The 15,383-nt window shown below is 45.0% G+C and overlaps 1 protein-coding gene and 1 pseudogene across 1 annotated transcript in view; both read left to right on the top strand.

Annotated features, from left to right (window-relative positions):
* The window catches only part of LOC130389718 (leucine-rich repeat-containing protein 38-like), a 3,773-nt pseudogene extending 3,371 nt beyond the window's left edge, over positions 1–402 (top strand).
* A 3,124-nt stretch (positions 403–3,526) lies between these two features.
* Positions 3,527–15,383, top strand: part of vps13d (vacuolar protein sorting 13 homolog D) — a 57,390-nt gene continuing 45,533 nt past the window's right edge. Inside the window, exons 1-16 of the mRNA XM_056593002.1 lie at positions 3,527–4,039; positions 4,505–4,691; positions 5,694–5,771; positions 6,639–6,829; positions 7,366–7,446; positions 7,547–7,663; positions 7,791–7,895; positions 8,263–8,433; positions 9,120–9,220; positions 9,516–9,684; positions 11,932–12,033; positions 12,402–12,594; positions 13,400–13,585; positions 14,270–14,400; positions 14,537–14,591; positions 14,951–15,130. Coding sequence (XP_056448977.1) covers positions 4,595–4,691; positions 5,694–5,771; positions 6,639–6,829; positions 7,366–7,446; positions 7,547–7,663; positions 7,791–7,895; positions 8,263–8,433; positions 9,120–9,220; positions 9,516–9,684; positions 11,932–12,033; positions 12,402–12,594; positions 13,400–13,585; positions 14,270–14,400; positions 14,537–14,591; positions 14,951–15,130 — 1,957 coding nt within the window. The 5' untranslated portion in view covers positions 3,527–4,039; positions 4,505–4,594. The remainder of the gene's footprint in view (positions 4,040–4,504; positions 4,692–5,693; positions 5,772–6,638; positions 6,830–7,365; positions 7,447–7,546; positions 7,664–7,790; positions 7,896–8,262; positions 8,434–9,119; positions 9,221–9,515; positions 9,685–11,931; positions 12,034–12,401; positions 12,595–13,399; positions 13,586–14,269; positions 14,401–14,536; positions 14,592–14,950; positions 15,131–15,383) is intronic.

A 15,383-nucleotide genomic window follows, 5' to 3' on the forward strand; every position in this document is an offset into this window, starting at 1 on the left:
CTCTCTCCCTCAATCTCTCTCTCTCTCCCTCTCTCTCTCTCTCTCCCTCCATCTCTCTCCCTAACCCTCCCTCCCCCTCCATCCCCCCTCTCTCCCTCCCTCCCCCCTCTCTCCCTCCCTCCACCTCTCTAACTCTGCTCCTCTCCCTCCCCAGGTATGGAGGGTCTGGAGTGTACCCTCCCGCTGGACGGAGGGCGTGTGCTGCTCAGCGTGCTGTCCGAGGAGAGCTTCCGGGAGTGTCGTGGCACCCTGAGCCTCGCCGACTACCTCATCGTCATCTTCTCCGGCATCTCCGTCTCGGTGGCCGCCATCTTGGCCAGCTTCTTCCTGGCGTCCACCGTCCACTGCTTCCAGCGCATCAGCAAAGGCGGGAAGAGCGACGAGGAGGAAGGAAACGACTGACGACGTGCAACGAGGAGGTAGAAGAAGAACAAAGAAAGAATTGAGGTCTGGACAGTATGTTTACACAGCGGTGTTTCTGAGTGGGCATCGGACGCCGTGACATCACTTCCTCCCTGGGAGAGAGGACATGAGAGGGTTATGTAGGTCGTGGTTTGACAGTTGGTGCCCCAGGAGGCAAGACGGAGGAGGTAAACGTTGGAACTACATCGAGTCTTTCCCAGCCTCATGAAAACCAACGGCGTTGGAAGCCAATCGCTCGCTTCTGGACTTTATTTTCAGTGGGGGATTAAGAGAGTCTCATGTTGTACGTTTAACAGTGGATCGGAGGCAAACTTAAAGATGCTCTTCCAGTAATGACGAGGAGAACCATCGAATGATGTTCCTCGATGTCGGTTGGCTGCTCAGCCCACTGGGCGCTGGGCCAAGCTGGTTAAGCTGGTTGGAATGGTGGTGATGGTTAAGATGGTTAAGCCAAATGAGCGGTTATTCTCATGTAGCATTCAGAGGAACTATAGCAAGCAGAATGAAAGGACGGAGGTTGTGTTGTTATGTATTTCATATTCTTCTGCCAAGTATACTTGGCAGGAGGGGTGGCAAGTGTACAAAAATAAATATATTTTGGAAGAAAAAAATAAAACCACACCAAAGGTTGTAACAAGGAGATTCATAAGTTATTATCTTTTAAATTATTATTATATAAACATCCAACACAGGAATTTGGAAAAAACATTGTTTACTAGTGAATATGTTAAGATACACATGAAGAATATACATATTAATTATAATACTTACATTATGAGTACCAAAAACTGAGTAAGTGCCTTATTTAAGATTTGTTTTGGTAATAGCTGCTGGTACAGTAAGATTATAGCAATCCTTCATTTTGGAATATCAATACGTGTATTAAAAAATACAAGTATGTATATATATATATATATATGTAAACATATAAAGTATATATACATATATATATATATATATATATATATATATATATTATATATATATATATATATATATATATATAAAACCTTTTACTTTATTCTCAAAACAATGCAATTGTATTATCTGAACATGAGTGTTTGAGGATACTGCAGTAGCTGTTGATTTCAACTGCCAATGATTCTTAATTCAATTTCAGATGAAGCAGGTGCATTATCATATTGTCTTCAAAACAAGGCATTGAATGCGTCTGTAGGCTACTCAGTGGCTTTGGGTGGAGCCAAACATCGATGGGCAAATGAACTAAAGCAAGAGCGAAAGCACATTTTAGATATGGCAGGCCTGTTCTGACGCTGGAATTATCATGAAACTGAACATTTTGAACATACTATATTTTCTGGGTTTGTCATCCTGGATTTGAAAGGGCTTGCATGTAAAACAACATGCAGAGGGAAAAGCAGTGGAACAGGTAAAAACATAAATAAACTTTCGTCAAAGCACCTTTCCTTGAAACCTCTGTCAGTTTTTTTCACCATATTGGTCAAAGTTAAGCATTTTAAAGACATATGTAATAATGTATTTGGAGATCTTCATTAAGACGATTGTAGTCTTTAATGACAGCCCTATGTGACTGAGTTATCTGAAATTCTTAAAATGAAACCGACATTCAAAATCAGTGGGCGAGAGCCCCATTTACACACACCTTTTTTGTCCTATTTGTTTACACTTTTGGGCTACATTCCATGTTGGGTGCTTCCTCGTTTATCGGTGGCCAATGATTCAGCGACTAGTGTTATCAAAAAACAAGTTCTGGAGAAGAAGGAGGAGAAGGAGGAGGTGTAATCTTGGGATTGAGATGTATTCTACAGCTGTAGTGGAGGATCAGGGGATCCACACCAGATGTCCCGAGCGTGTACTGCTGATTGTGTTGAGGCTGTAATTACTGGAGCCAGCTTGAGGCTTTGAGGGGAGGGAGGGGAGGGAGGGGCCGCCATGGATCATAGTTCATCATGATGTGTTTCAATCCTATGAGCAATATGTCACTATCCGGCAATCTGTGTCATTCCAAGTGTAAATGCAGGAAGTCTGTGACTGTCACTTGACAGTAATATACTTTTGTACACAGAGAAAGAGGATGAGAGAGAGAGAGAGAGAGAGAGAGAGAGAGAGAGAGAGAGAGAGAGAGAGAGTGTGTGTCTAAGAGTGTGAGTGTGAACCACAGAGGAGGCTAGAAAGGTTATTAAAGAGATTTGAGATTAGATATAATAGCAACACAAAGCCTTATCAGGAACATGGATAGAGATTAGCACTTAACCCGAAACAGATTTTCCTTTACAGGCTGCCTGCCATCCCTATAAAATGATCATTCAATCTCGGATTCTCCAAATAATAATAATACAATTTAAGAAATGAATAAAAATGTAAGTAAATTAAAGTATTCAACTATTAGTTACTTATTTATTCATATTAAATTATCATTGGATAATGGATGGTTAGGTAAAAAAAATGGGTAAAATCTATGTGCAGGGTTGGTTGTTTGTAAGAGGAACCAACACATCTGGAGTGCTTAGTCACACACATCTGTGCTATATTCTGAAGCCGGCCATCGCTCAGCCAACAGTGAACTTATTAATATCATAAATAAGTGCTAAAGTGCGTGAGCATTATGTTCTCACTTCATAGCATCCCTCACCAATATTCCTCAGAGATAAATGCCACCAATGTGGTGCATTTGCACCGGAATATTAGTCAAATCCCACTTTCAACTGTAAGCACGGATTACAATTCTGTATGGTTGGATATACACTCACAATAATATCTACATTGCCCTTTTAGATCAGGACACCAAACGTAGGTTATATGTGCACAAACATGCACGTCAGTCTTGAAAGCAAGCACGGAATTAATGAATTACATGGAGGTAAGGAAGAGCCATTCTCTAAATGCCAATAAATGCTTGTCTTATTTGACTATACCTGCCCATCAGATGTGACATTCAGACATTCACAAACACTGAGGGTCTTAATTATTATTTTTTATTTATAAAGTATTAGGTTGAATCAATATATGGACTCGAGACACATTTATAAATACACACAAATTTGGCACTCCTATACGTCGTTTCACCTGCCCACCGCTAGAGGTCTCGATCGTTCACTGTAAAAAGAATCGAAACCATACTTTGTTTTTATCACGTGACCGGAACCTGTCCCATCACCAATCTGCTACTCTTTTAGCTCCAACTCAGACCTCAGGAAAGACAACCCCAGCCCGCTTACCCGTGGCGGCTTTCTCGTAGAAACCCAACGCCGGCCTACATCCCATAGGTTTATTTAATCGGAAAACATTCGGCTCATTGGCTCCGGCGTTACGTGAATGAAGTTTGTATCATTAGCTCCTCTAGCTAACGAGGACAACAACCTTGTCCTGTCTCCCCCCGCGCTGTCTGTGCTTCCAATGTGGTTGACAGCTGATTAACTACCTCGTTTATTTACTTTGTATCGAGAGTTGGAGTGGAGCCCTTTGTGTACTACAACAATAGAATAGAACTGCCTCCGCACGGATTGTAACACCTGTCCTGTGTAGTCATGACTGGACAAGATCACTGACTTGAGTATCGACACAGGCCAACATGGGCTCCCCAGCCAGTCTGGGCTGACGACCATCGAGCGGTGCGCCGACGCCTGTCCTTCTGGTGAGACTGACCCTAAGTACTGTTAATTGAATTAAGCCCGGTATCAAGGTTGTACTGACACTGTTGGTGGCGGCTCAAACGTGAACTGTCAGGTTACCCTTGTGTCCTTGTTTAGATGTACAGCGGTTATAACACTTTCACACTATACCTGTTCAAACTCCGCCCCTGATCTGGGATATTGGAGCTGCTATTATTGGAAATGAAATAAGGTTTATCAGATCAGTACGGGATGCAATGGCAGTCGAAGACTGTTATCCAAATATTGTTAATTTGACAGGTATAGCCCTTAAAGTTAAAGTCCAAAATAACTTCAACAGCCAGACTTTGTTTGGACTAGTTCACTGAATAGAAGAGTCAGACACCCTGTCCTACTAATGTACTTGTTTGTTATACATCTAAAAGTATTGGAATTGTGTGCTGTCTTATTATCTCCCCCCGCCATCCCCCTGGCCTCTTGTTCCTTAGAGGGGAGAGAATATCTGTCGTCCAAGATTTCCTCCACAACGTTTTCCGTCAAGTCCCCTTCCCTTTCCCCCGCGTCCCTGAAACCTCATCATGCTCGAGGGACTGGTCGCCTGGGTCCTTAACACCTACCTGGGGAAATATGTCAGCAACTTGAACACAGACCAGCTCTCCATCGCCCTACTCAAAGGTAATTACAGATGTCTCGGTAATGAATGAGAGGCATGTGCTCTGCTGGAATCTATGTCTGCTGGGATCCTGGCTAGCTCAACTGAGCGAGCATTGCATTTACAATACCAGGCACATTATATTCTATATAGGTCTGTTTGGGGAATGCAACAACGATACACACCATGCACTACATGTAACTTCCAGAATGGTGCACAAACCAAAAGCATACACATGTCATATTTTATTCCTGAGATAATTAGAAAAGCATTTAGATGCCAATAGGAAAATCAGGTCTGTATGTGGTCCCAATAACCATTTGCCTTATAAGATGAATTTAATTAATCCCAAATGGGGAAAATCCTACAGCTGTAGCCTGTAGGTTCTGACCAGACATTGTTGTGATAGCGTGTCATAGCAAAAGCGACGAACACAACAACAACAAATACAACAGATAAAAGCTAAAGAAGTCAAGTACATTTAATATAATTTAGTATACCCCTTAATCCTGATGAAGCATTTTGGTTGCAGACTCAGACTAAGCGGTATGCTCTCTCTTTTATACCACAAGCGGTTAGCCAGCACAACAAACCCTTTATAACGTACATTTGTAGAACTTGTTTAATTGTATGTCTTTGTGTTTAATGCTGACCTATCATCTTATAGGGTTAATTTATTAAATCAGTGCCTGTAACTATAGGCGCAGATGCATGTACCCTCAACTGAGGTCCTTTTTTATGTGGACATGACAGTGGGCATAAGCAATGTTATTCCCATTGTTATGGTTGCAATAAACTGGACTTTGACTCAAAGGCCTTCACAGCCACACTATCTGCCACTGCCCCAACTCCCATAATTATCATGGAAAGAATATATGAAGCGTTCCCACTTTCTGTGTTCCTTCTGAAGGTGCTTTAGAACTGCAGACGTTAAGCTGACGGCTTTGACTTGTGTGTATGCGTGTGTCTGAATGTGCGTGTGCGTGTATGTGTATTTGTGTGTGTGTGTGTGTGTGTGTTCCCAGGTGCGGTGGAGCTGGAGAACCTGCCTCTGAGGAGGGATGCCCTCAGAGAGTTTGATCTGCCCTGTGAGGTCAAAGCAGGTGAGGGGACACATGCAACCCAGCCCTCTAGCAGACCAGTTTCCCCTCCAGTATCTCCCCGTTGTTCCATGTTATAAAGTCTACCTGTGTTTAATATATATATATATATATATATATATATATATATATATATATATATGCATTCCGATCCCACCACGGCTGCTTTGTAGGTTCATGTGGAAGGGAGTCAAAGCATGTTTTACCTGTTTTGTTTTGTACGTCTTGTACACCTTTTCCTATTCATTGCTTAACGTCTCTAAATTTCACGATCCCTGTTACCGTTCTGGTTTCTTAGAGTATTACTAATAGTTTCTGGCATGTAGATACATAAGCTTTTCCAGTCATCTTTAATGAAGGAATTCATTAACTAAACTCGATTTTCTCGTCTGAGTACAAATGTGCGTCTTATCTTATCGATCAGGAAAAACACCCTTCACACACAATCTGGCTGAGCATTCTTTGAATTCACTTTGGAAGGCATGTATTTAACTATATCTGCAGTGTCCTTGTTACTGTGGTTTTGTTTTCTATTCAAGCATGATCCAGGGTTGATGAGGAAAAACAAAGTATGTTTTGAGGTGGCTATGGTGAATGATCCAAAATCAATTTTAAGCCCATCATTTGGTCCTTTACTGCTTATGTTTTGTGTGTATTCCACACATTCTGCTCTAGCTCTAGCTCTTTGCCCTAGATTATTTTGGTGACCCAGAAAGATAGCTTTTCTTTTTTTTGTTCACTCAGTAGCATTCACATGGTTTTCGTTATAAACATTATTATGTTTTTGTTATACTGTTCTACATGGTCATGCCTATCTGGGAGGAATGCAGTGCTTGTCTTGTCTTCAAACCAAACGTCTGCGCCCTCCAGGCTTCATCGGGAAGATCACCCTGCAGATCCCCTTCTACCGGCTCCACAGCGAACCCTGGGTCATCTCCATCTCCCAGCTCAACCTCGTCATCGGCCCCGCCCGCCCCCAGGAGTTTGACGAGGAGCGGGAGCGTGAGGAGGAGAAGGAGCGCAAGAAGCTCCTCCTCAAAGCGCTGGAGGACAAGTGGAGGGTGAGGAGACGGCCGGAGATCCAATCAGCCTTCGATAGCTTAGAGATTGTGGTGGGACTTTGGACCACGGCAATCGTTTCTGTCTAAACGTAGAATAAATAAATAGTGAGCCATCCAAACTTATAACAACTACGCAATTTAATAATTTATAAAGGTACAATAACAGTTCGCCCTACTTCAAAGTTCTACGAGATCTAGCTTAGATTAAACTGAGCTTGGACTGAGTACAGAGTGGAATTCTGTACCTCTTTGTTTTGGTCGATTTCTTTACGTATTCATCCGTGGATATAACGTATAGAAGTTTTCAGAGCATAAAATATAGTACTTTGAAACAGAATAGAATAAGATTATAACTAAAATGTGATTTAGTAATCGTATACGGAAGATTAGTGTGAGGAATTAAGCTCTCAAGGTCGTTTCCCAATTCCAAGGTCCTAAGTGGCTCCATGTCATAAAAGTCTTGTTGTGGGTTCATCTCAACAAAATGGTGATGGTTCTCGACAGGATGCTGATGTTTTGATTTTCTTCCTCTCCAGAGTGAGTGTGAACAGAGAGGGGAGTCGTACTGGCACTCAGTCACTGCGTCTGTGGTCACCAAGATAGTGGAGAACATTGAGGTAAACCATCACAGAGAATCATGCAGCTTTTACACATTAATTCATTCTCAACGCTTTCTTCCTGAATTGATTTTACATTCTGTGTTGTTGTTCTTTGCAGTTAAACATCCAAGGGGTGCACTTGAGATTTGAGGACGACTTCTCCGATCCAGGGAAGCCATTTTCGTTCGGCGTTTGCATCAACAATGTGTCGGCACAGAACTCTACCAAAGAACCCGTACGTTTCGCTTAAATAAACCAAATAAACCTCCCCTGAGAGTTCGTTTTCGAGAGCATCCTGCCTCCCTGCCAAAATGATCTTGTGATTCTAAAAGCCTGATCCCTCCATGCCACTTCCCCTCCAGGTCCAGAAGCTTGTGCGTCAGAAGCAGCTGGAGATCCAGGACTTCAGCGTCTACTGGGACACTGAGTGTGAAATGCTGGGAAACCTCCCGGCGAACCAGATTCAGGTCAGGGTGCAATCACAGCAAACACAGACACAGAGACAGACACACACACACACACACGCACACACTCACTCCACAGAGTCAACAGAGCTTTAAGGTCATCATGGCCTTGGTTTTCTCTCCCATATTATTATACTGCAAGCTCTGGTGCGACGGATTCTCAAAAAACAACCTAAACTCGGGAAAAAAAGTGACTAAACTGAGGTTCTAGGCCCAATTCCATTTCTACCCCTTACCCCTTCCCCTTACCCCTCCCCCTTGTTTTGAAGGGGGTAAGGGGTAGAAATGGGATTGGGCCTGAGTTACTTTTTGTTTTGTTTTACTTGAACCCCGGAGCAACGTTTTCCCTCTGATCCTCCGGTCCGAGCAGGACGCCATGACGGAGTGCATGCGGAGCCGGCAGCACCAGTACATCTTCGAGCCGGTGTGCGCGTCAGTGCTGCTGAGGAGGAACGCCGCCAAGGAGGCGCTGCGGTCGCGCCACTCGGCCCGCATCGAGGGCCAGGTGCAGCTGGAGCCCATGGCCCTGCGGCTGTCCCAGGTCGGGCCCCGCACGCCTCCGTTCATCCTCTCGCTCTTCCACCGTGTCTCCGTTGGGTTCTCATTGACGGGCTTCACCGTCAATGAGAACCCCGAACACCGTCAATGAGAACTGACACACCCTGGAGGGTGTGTCAGTCCCTGGGCCGTTGGTTTACGAAGGAAGCCTGAAGCTTTGAGGTCTAATTATGGTTCCATGTCGACGCAGCGCAAGGGGGGGTTTAGGGACCCCGTTGCCTCCCTGCGGACCCTCTTTGCGTCCACCGCAAAGGCCGGACGTGCGACTCCCAAAAAATGTAACCTTGAGTCGAGTCAATTTGTGGAGTCAATTGACGCTGCAGCAAGGGCTGTGATTGGTCTGGAACGTAAACCCGACGCAGAACCAAAACAGGTTCAGGACTGCATTGAAGCGACTGCTTGGTCAATGCGTTGCGTCGACGTGGGACCATAACTGTCGAAGGTCCCTGATGATCGTCTACCTATGGTCACTGTGTATTTTGCGAATGGTTTCTCACCCCTCGGCTGCTCTGAAGGTTTTGCTGCGTATGAGAGCTGGACGCTGATCACAATTAGTTAGGATCTGTGTCCAGACTGCTCAGGTCTCCAGGCGGGTTCTGTGTTACCAAATGCATTCCAAGCTAGAAGCTACTCGTTCTGCCGTTTGACTCGATTCTCTTGTCTCTGTAGATCCAGTACCAGCAGATAATGGCTTTCCTCAAAGAGCTGGACCGCAGGGAGAGGGAAATGCTCTTCAGGAAGTGGAGGCCCAAAGTCCCCATCACTGGAAGGTATACGCGTTCCCTTTCCTTCCATTCTCGCCAAGATCCAGATTGAGTATATTAGGCCCTGAAAGACAATACGTTGCGTGTAATCATAGTTTACTTGGGGGATTTGCTGGTTTCCACCAATCATTATAAAGTGGTTACAAATAATTAATGATTTCTTTGCATTACCGTGCAGTACTATCTGCCAGAACCTCATCCACCACCAGACTCTATATGCAGTAATCATGAATCACATGAATAATCAATACCTCCTACCCCCCCCCCCCCTCTCTCTCTCCTTCGGGTGCCGTGTGTGTAGCTGTCGCCAGTGGTGGATGTTTGCCATCCAGGCCAACCTGAATGAGATCCGCGAGCAGAGACACAGGAGGAGCTGGGAGTTCGCCCTGCACAGAGCCAGGGACGCCCGGCTCTACACAGACCTGTACTTCCAGAGGGTCAAGGGGGCGCTGCTCAGCCTACACCAAGAGGTGCTCAACACTCCCACGGCACACCATTGGCTCGCTCTTAACTTGATTAAATAGGAAGTTCTTTGGCTGGGTTTGGAATGCTCTTGGTTGACAGATGCGCATCTGTTGCGTAACTTTATTTTATCACCGTTTTGAGTGACAAGCATGGACATGTTAAGAGTCCTGTGTATAGAATGTTCTGATTGGCTGGTTCAGGCATCAACCGGAGGTGATTCAATCAATACATTTTGATCTGAAGGGCAATATTGCCATGCAACATGGTCCCGGAGCACTTTAAAATAATATACAATTTTAAAATAAATACAAAACATACAGTAAGCTAATAATATAGTTTCAATATAACAACCACATTAATATCATCAGTGAACGATTTTTGATTAAATTGATAATAACCACATTAAAACATTAAAGTATGTTTTGATTAAAAAAAAAGTAATTCATATATTTTTTTTAACATCGATGTTAAGGATGTTTGAAAATGTGATCGACCCGAGTTCTTGGTTTTAAGGTAGATGTAGTGGAAGGCTAGTGCAGGGATGAGGCGCACGCTAGGCAAATTCTCTGAAGCCAACCCTTTCTTTGTTGACGGGAGGGGACAAAGGGACCAGTGTCGAGGGAACAGGGAGGGCCACCATATATGGTGTCCTGAGCTCAGAAAGCTCATAACAGAAGGCCTTATGAGTTCAAAGAGGAACCTTAAAATCAGCTCTGGCCTGCCCGGGTAGCCGGTGAAGAGAGGCCAGGGTGTGAATTTTGTAGTTATTGTCAGGATTCTGGCAGCAGCATTCTGGAAAAGCTGGAGACTTACAACCGCAATACTAATAAGAACAGAGAGAGGGGCATTGCCGTTGACAAGTCTGTAAAATACAAATGAATGCATTACAGTTTCAGCATCACGCAATGATTGAGTAGGTTGGATTTGAGCAATATCACAAGGATACGAAAATGGTGTCTTGGTAATGGCCTTCTTATGACACTTGAATCAGACGACAAATCAAAAATCAATCCCAAGGTTTCTGATTGCTAAGCGGTAAATTGGTCAGCGACAGCCTATACAAGTGACATAATAAGACCATTTGTAATTGGTCTATAATTCTTCAGGATTTGCCCTTCAATTTTAGGTTTATTAAGCAGCGGTTTGAAAGCTGAGGGCACAGATCCAACAGAATGCGACTGAATATACTGAAATACGACTAATAGGATAATAAAAAAACGGGGAAGAGTTCATTAGAAAGATTAGAAGCTGTACAGTCTAATATGCAGGGTGTAGGTATGGAAGCAGTTAGGAGGCTGGTGAAGGCTCAGGGAGAAATTATCTCAAACTGTGAAAGAGTGCAGGTGGTCCGAGTTGCTGATCTGAATAGTCCACCACTTGATCTGAATGATGAGGGTGTGTCACGCTTTAGAGAGCAGAGGCTAATTGTATAAAAACGGCTAATTAAAAGTCTGCTTTCTACCATGAAAGTTGTAAAACCCGGACTGTATCCCCACCTTCCTTTCCTCCGACACTATAATTACTGTGAGGAGTTGAACCCGACGGCCTCGCCTTAATTCTATCTATGATTTAAAAATACTATTTCATGACTTTTACATCTCTCCATTCATGATGCAAATTGAGCCATGCCCTTATGTTAAATTGTCAAAATAGCGTCTGGGGCTGACGTCATTGGAAGAAGTGTGTTTTAACAGACCGTATACTCGGGCCAGATCTCTATCTGTCCCGTGTCTAACTCAATAGAGCGTCTGCTAGGGCTGTGCGATTAATCAAATTTAGATTGCAATTTCTTTTTTTGCATCAAACAATCAAATAACGGGTTGAAATTATGTATATATTTTCTAAGTACATTTATTTTATTAATTTAGTGTCTTATAGAAATTGCGGAACAGCGGGATACGTCTTTGTACGTTATTTTCGATCTGAAAATTTGAACATTTTGTGCATTTTTTTTAAAGGGAAATTTCAAAGTTCTCAGTTACGTGTTTATTTGGAGAGAAATGATTATGATATATTTTTCTTGTATTGAGCAGGCCTAGCCTCTGCTCAGCCCAGATCCCTGCGTCTGACCGTGTGTCCTCGTGTCCTCGTGTCCTCGTGTCCATGTGTCCATGTGTCCATGTGTCCTCCTGTCCTCATGTCCATGTGTCCATGTGTCTTCGTGTCCTTGTGTCCTCAGGACCTTGTGTCCTTGTGTCCTCGTGACCTCGTGTCCTTGTGACCTTGTGTCCTTGTGTCCTCGTGTCCTCCAGATGGAGCTGGAGCGGGTGGAGGACGAGCAGACCCTGGAGGAGCTGCAGAGCCTCCGGGAGATCGTCCACGACCGCTTCCGCAAGCAGGACGAGATCGCAGAGGCAAGCCTGGATCAGGATCAATCACCATTAGCATTATTGGAATTAGCAGGATAATCGTTAGCACCGTCATTAACGTCAGCATTAGCATTGAGCTTAAATTAAATTAACTGTAAGTCTGCTAAATGACTAGGAATTTAGCATACGTTTCTGACAAATAATTACAAATTTAGAGTTTGCCTTGCTCTTTAAAATGTAGATTAGCATAGTTATCCTTTTTTTTACCTTCTAATATTATCACCATATTATCATCTTATTATCTCAATGGGTTTGCGTGTTCATTATCCGTACACATAAATGTGTTGTCTCTGAGGGCTTTTATTTTGTTGCACCCTGACCCCCGTCCGCCTCTCTCCCCCCCCCCCAACCAGAGCGTGCGCGAGCCCGTCAGCGAGGTGCAGCCCGACTGCCCCCCCGGCCCCATCCCCAAGAGCGGGAGCTCCGGGATGGTCCAGTACCTGCAGTCCTGGTTCCCCGGCTGGGGGGGCTGGTACGGAGAGACCCAGGACCTGGAGGCCGGGGCCGAGGAGCTCCTCCCGGGCCCGGAGACCTGGGACATACTGGGTGAGGGGGCCCCGCTTCAGTACCTGTAGCGCAGGAGGCCGGCCTGCCTTCCCTTTGCTTGTGATGTTAGCCTCTCTGTCCACTGTGACTCACAGAGTACCAGCCTCTCTGTCTGACTCTCTCTCTCTCTCCCTCCCTTCTCTTTTTATGTCTCTCTTACTCCCCCGCTTGTCTCTCTCGCTGGATGTCTGTCTCTCTTTCTGTCTCTGTGTCTCCCCCTTTATTCCTCTCTCTCTCTCCCTCCCTTCCTCTCTCTATCTGTCTCTCTGTCTGCCTCTATGTCTCTCCCCTTCTATTACTCTCTCTCTCACTCCCTTCCTCTCTGTCTGTCTGTCTGTCCGTCTCCCTGTCTGTCTGTCTATCTGCCTGTCTCTGTGTCTCTCTCCCTCTATTCCTCTCTATGTCTGTCTGTCTGTCTGTCTGTCTGTCTGTCTGTCTGTCTGTCTGTCTGTCTGTCTGTCTGTCTGTCTGTGTCTCTCTCTCTCTCCCTCCCTCTGTCTGTCTCTCTATCTGTCTGTCTCTCTGTCTGTCTGTCTGTCTGTCTGTGTCTCTCCCCCTCTATTCCTCTCTCTCCCTCTCTCCCTCCCTTCCTCTTTCTGTCTCTGTGTCCCTCTGTCTGTCTCTCTGTCTGTCTATCTGCCTGTCTCTGTGTCTATCTCCCTCTATTCCTCTCTCTCCCTCTCTCCCTCCCTCTGTCTGTCTCTGTGTCTCTCTGTCTGTCTGTCTCTGTGTCTCTCTGTCCGTCTCTCTGTCTCTCTCTCTGTCTGTCTCCCTGTCTACCCGTCTCCCCTGTCCCCGCCCGTAGCCGCGGACACGGAGGACCTGTTCGACCCCCTGGAGCACTCCCAGTCCCTGAACACCTTCACCCGCCGGGACCACCTGTTCGCCCGGCTGGAGTTCCTGCTGGAGAAGGGGGCGGTCACCCTGTTCCAGCAGGACCCCCGCGGGGACCGGGCCAACGAGAGCGGGGTCATCCAGCTGGAGTTCTCTGGTACCGCCCACGGCCTATATATTGTTGCTTTGCTATGCTATGCTATGCTATGCTATGCTATGCTATACCATCCAGCTGGAGTTCTCTGGGACAGGCTACAGTTTTTATAGTGTTATGCAATGTTATGATGTGTCATCAAGCTGGTTCATAACAGTTTTTATAGTGTTATGATGTGTCATCAAGCTGGTTCATAACAGTTTTTATAGTGTTATGCTATGTTATGATGTGCATTCAAGCTGATTCATAACAGTTTTTACAGGGTTATGCTATGATATGATGTGTCATCAAGCTGGTTCATACACATTTTTATAGGGTTATGATGTGTCATCAAGCTGGTTCATAACAGTTTTTATAGGGTTATGCTATGTTATGATGTGTCATCAAGCTGGTTCATGACAGTTTTTATAGGGTTATGCTACGTTATGCTGTGTTATGTCATTCGGCTTGAGTTATCTGATACTGTTAACATCATCTATGTTATAAAATAACATAATTTGCCAATAATGTCAAATACTTATATGGTCTTTTGTAGCTTATTCTGCATCATTATTATATCATATATCCTAACACTTTTTGAATTCAGTTGTTATTTTTCTAACCGTCGTCTAAAAACCAAGCCCCAGCTGTACGCATGTCCTGCCCCATGTCTTCATACCTGAGGGGCCAACCGCGTGTCTCCTGCAGGTGTGAAGGTGATGGTGGAGTCCCTGCCCCGCTCCGAGTCCTCCCTGCTGTCGGTGAAGCTGGGCGGGCTCTTCCTCAGGGACCTCACCACCCAGGGAACCATCTTCCCCGTCCTCGTCTCCCCCAAGACCGTGCGTTGCTTCCCGCTTTCCTCACAAACACACATTGTGTTTTCATCCTTTCCGGTGCTCCCTGCTGTTACTGTCTTTTTTTTAAAGGTATACTTATGGTGAAATGTTTATCTGTTGTCCCGGTGTCGTTCTGTAGGACAGCGTGGCCGTGGTTAGTAGCCAACCCTTTGGGCAGGGCAGCAACATCTCAGGTGGGTCATATTGCTCCGTGGAATTTTCTGTAAAATATCCCATTTTCGGTAGGTATAGAAAATGTAGGTCTTATTTCCCTGGTTAGTTTTGACACTGAAAAGTTTGAAAAAATGTATATCTTGCAGGTTGAACACATACGGTTGTAAGGTTGTAACATTCTCTATCCCGTTATTTACTGCAACCAAAATCCCTTTCAAATCAATTTTGAAATTCAAACTTGACAGATTGCCTGAGGTCTCGGCCCTCCCAAGTGAGCCTAATGCTGAACGATAGTGTTGTGACAGACCGCCGTGGAAAGGACCCTGGCTCCCAGCCCGTTCCCCAGTGTAACCACAGATACCCTCTCGCCATCTGACAGGGAGCACCACGGAGACCACAGCGCCCCCTGTCTTTGAGATGACGTACGAACGCAACCCGGTGAGGTGCAAGTTCGAGAGGAGGCTGGAGGTGAACACCAGCCCGCTGAACATCATCTACAACCCCCAGGCCATCAAGAAGGTCACCGAGTTCTTCTACAAGGGGAGGGTCCACACCTCAGGTGAGTTCCCTCACATTACATCAGATTAGCTCAGGTTACCTCAGATGATCTTAGATTGTCTCAGTGGATCTCAGATTATACCGCAGTGTTGTTGAAGTGGTCCAAGTCAAGTGTTTGCAATATTTTTCAATAACGGGATACCTCTGACTTTTAAACGTTCCCCATCAATGTGCTACAGATCCAACGTTAACATGGTTCAAAACATTTTTTACGATTTACTAGAAACAATATCCACAAATTGCCGTAGAATAAT

The sequence above is a fragment of the Gadus chalcogrammus genome, chromosome 1, assembly GCF_026213295.1.
Source record: "Gadus chalcogrammus isolate NIFS_2021 chromosome 1, NIFS_Gcha_1.0, whole genome shotgun sequence".
NCBI lineage: Eukaryota > Metazoa > Chordata > Actinopteri > Gadiformes > Gadidae > Gadus > Gadus chalcogrammus.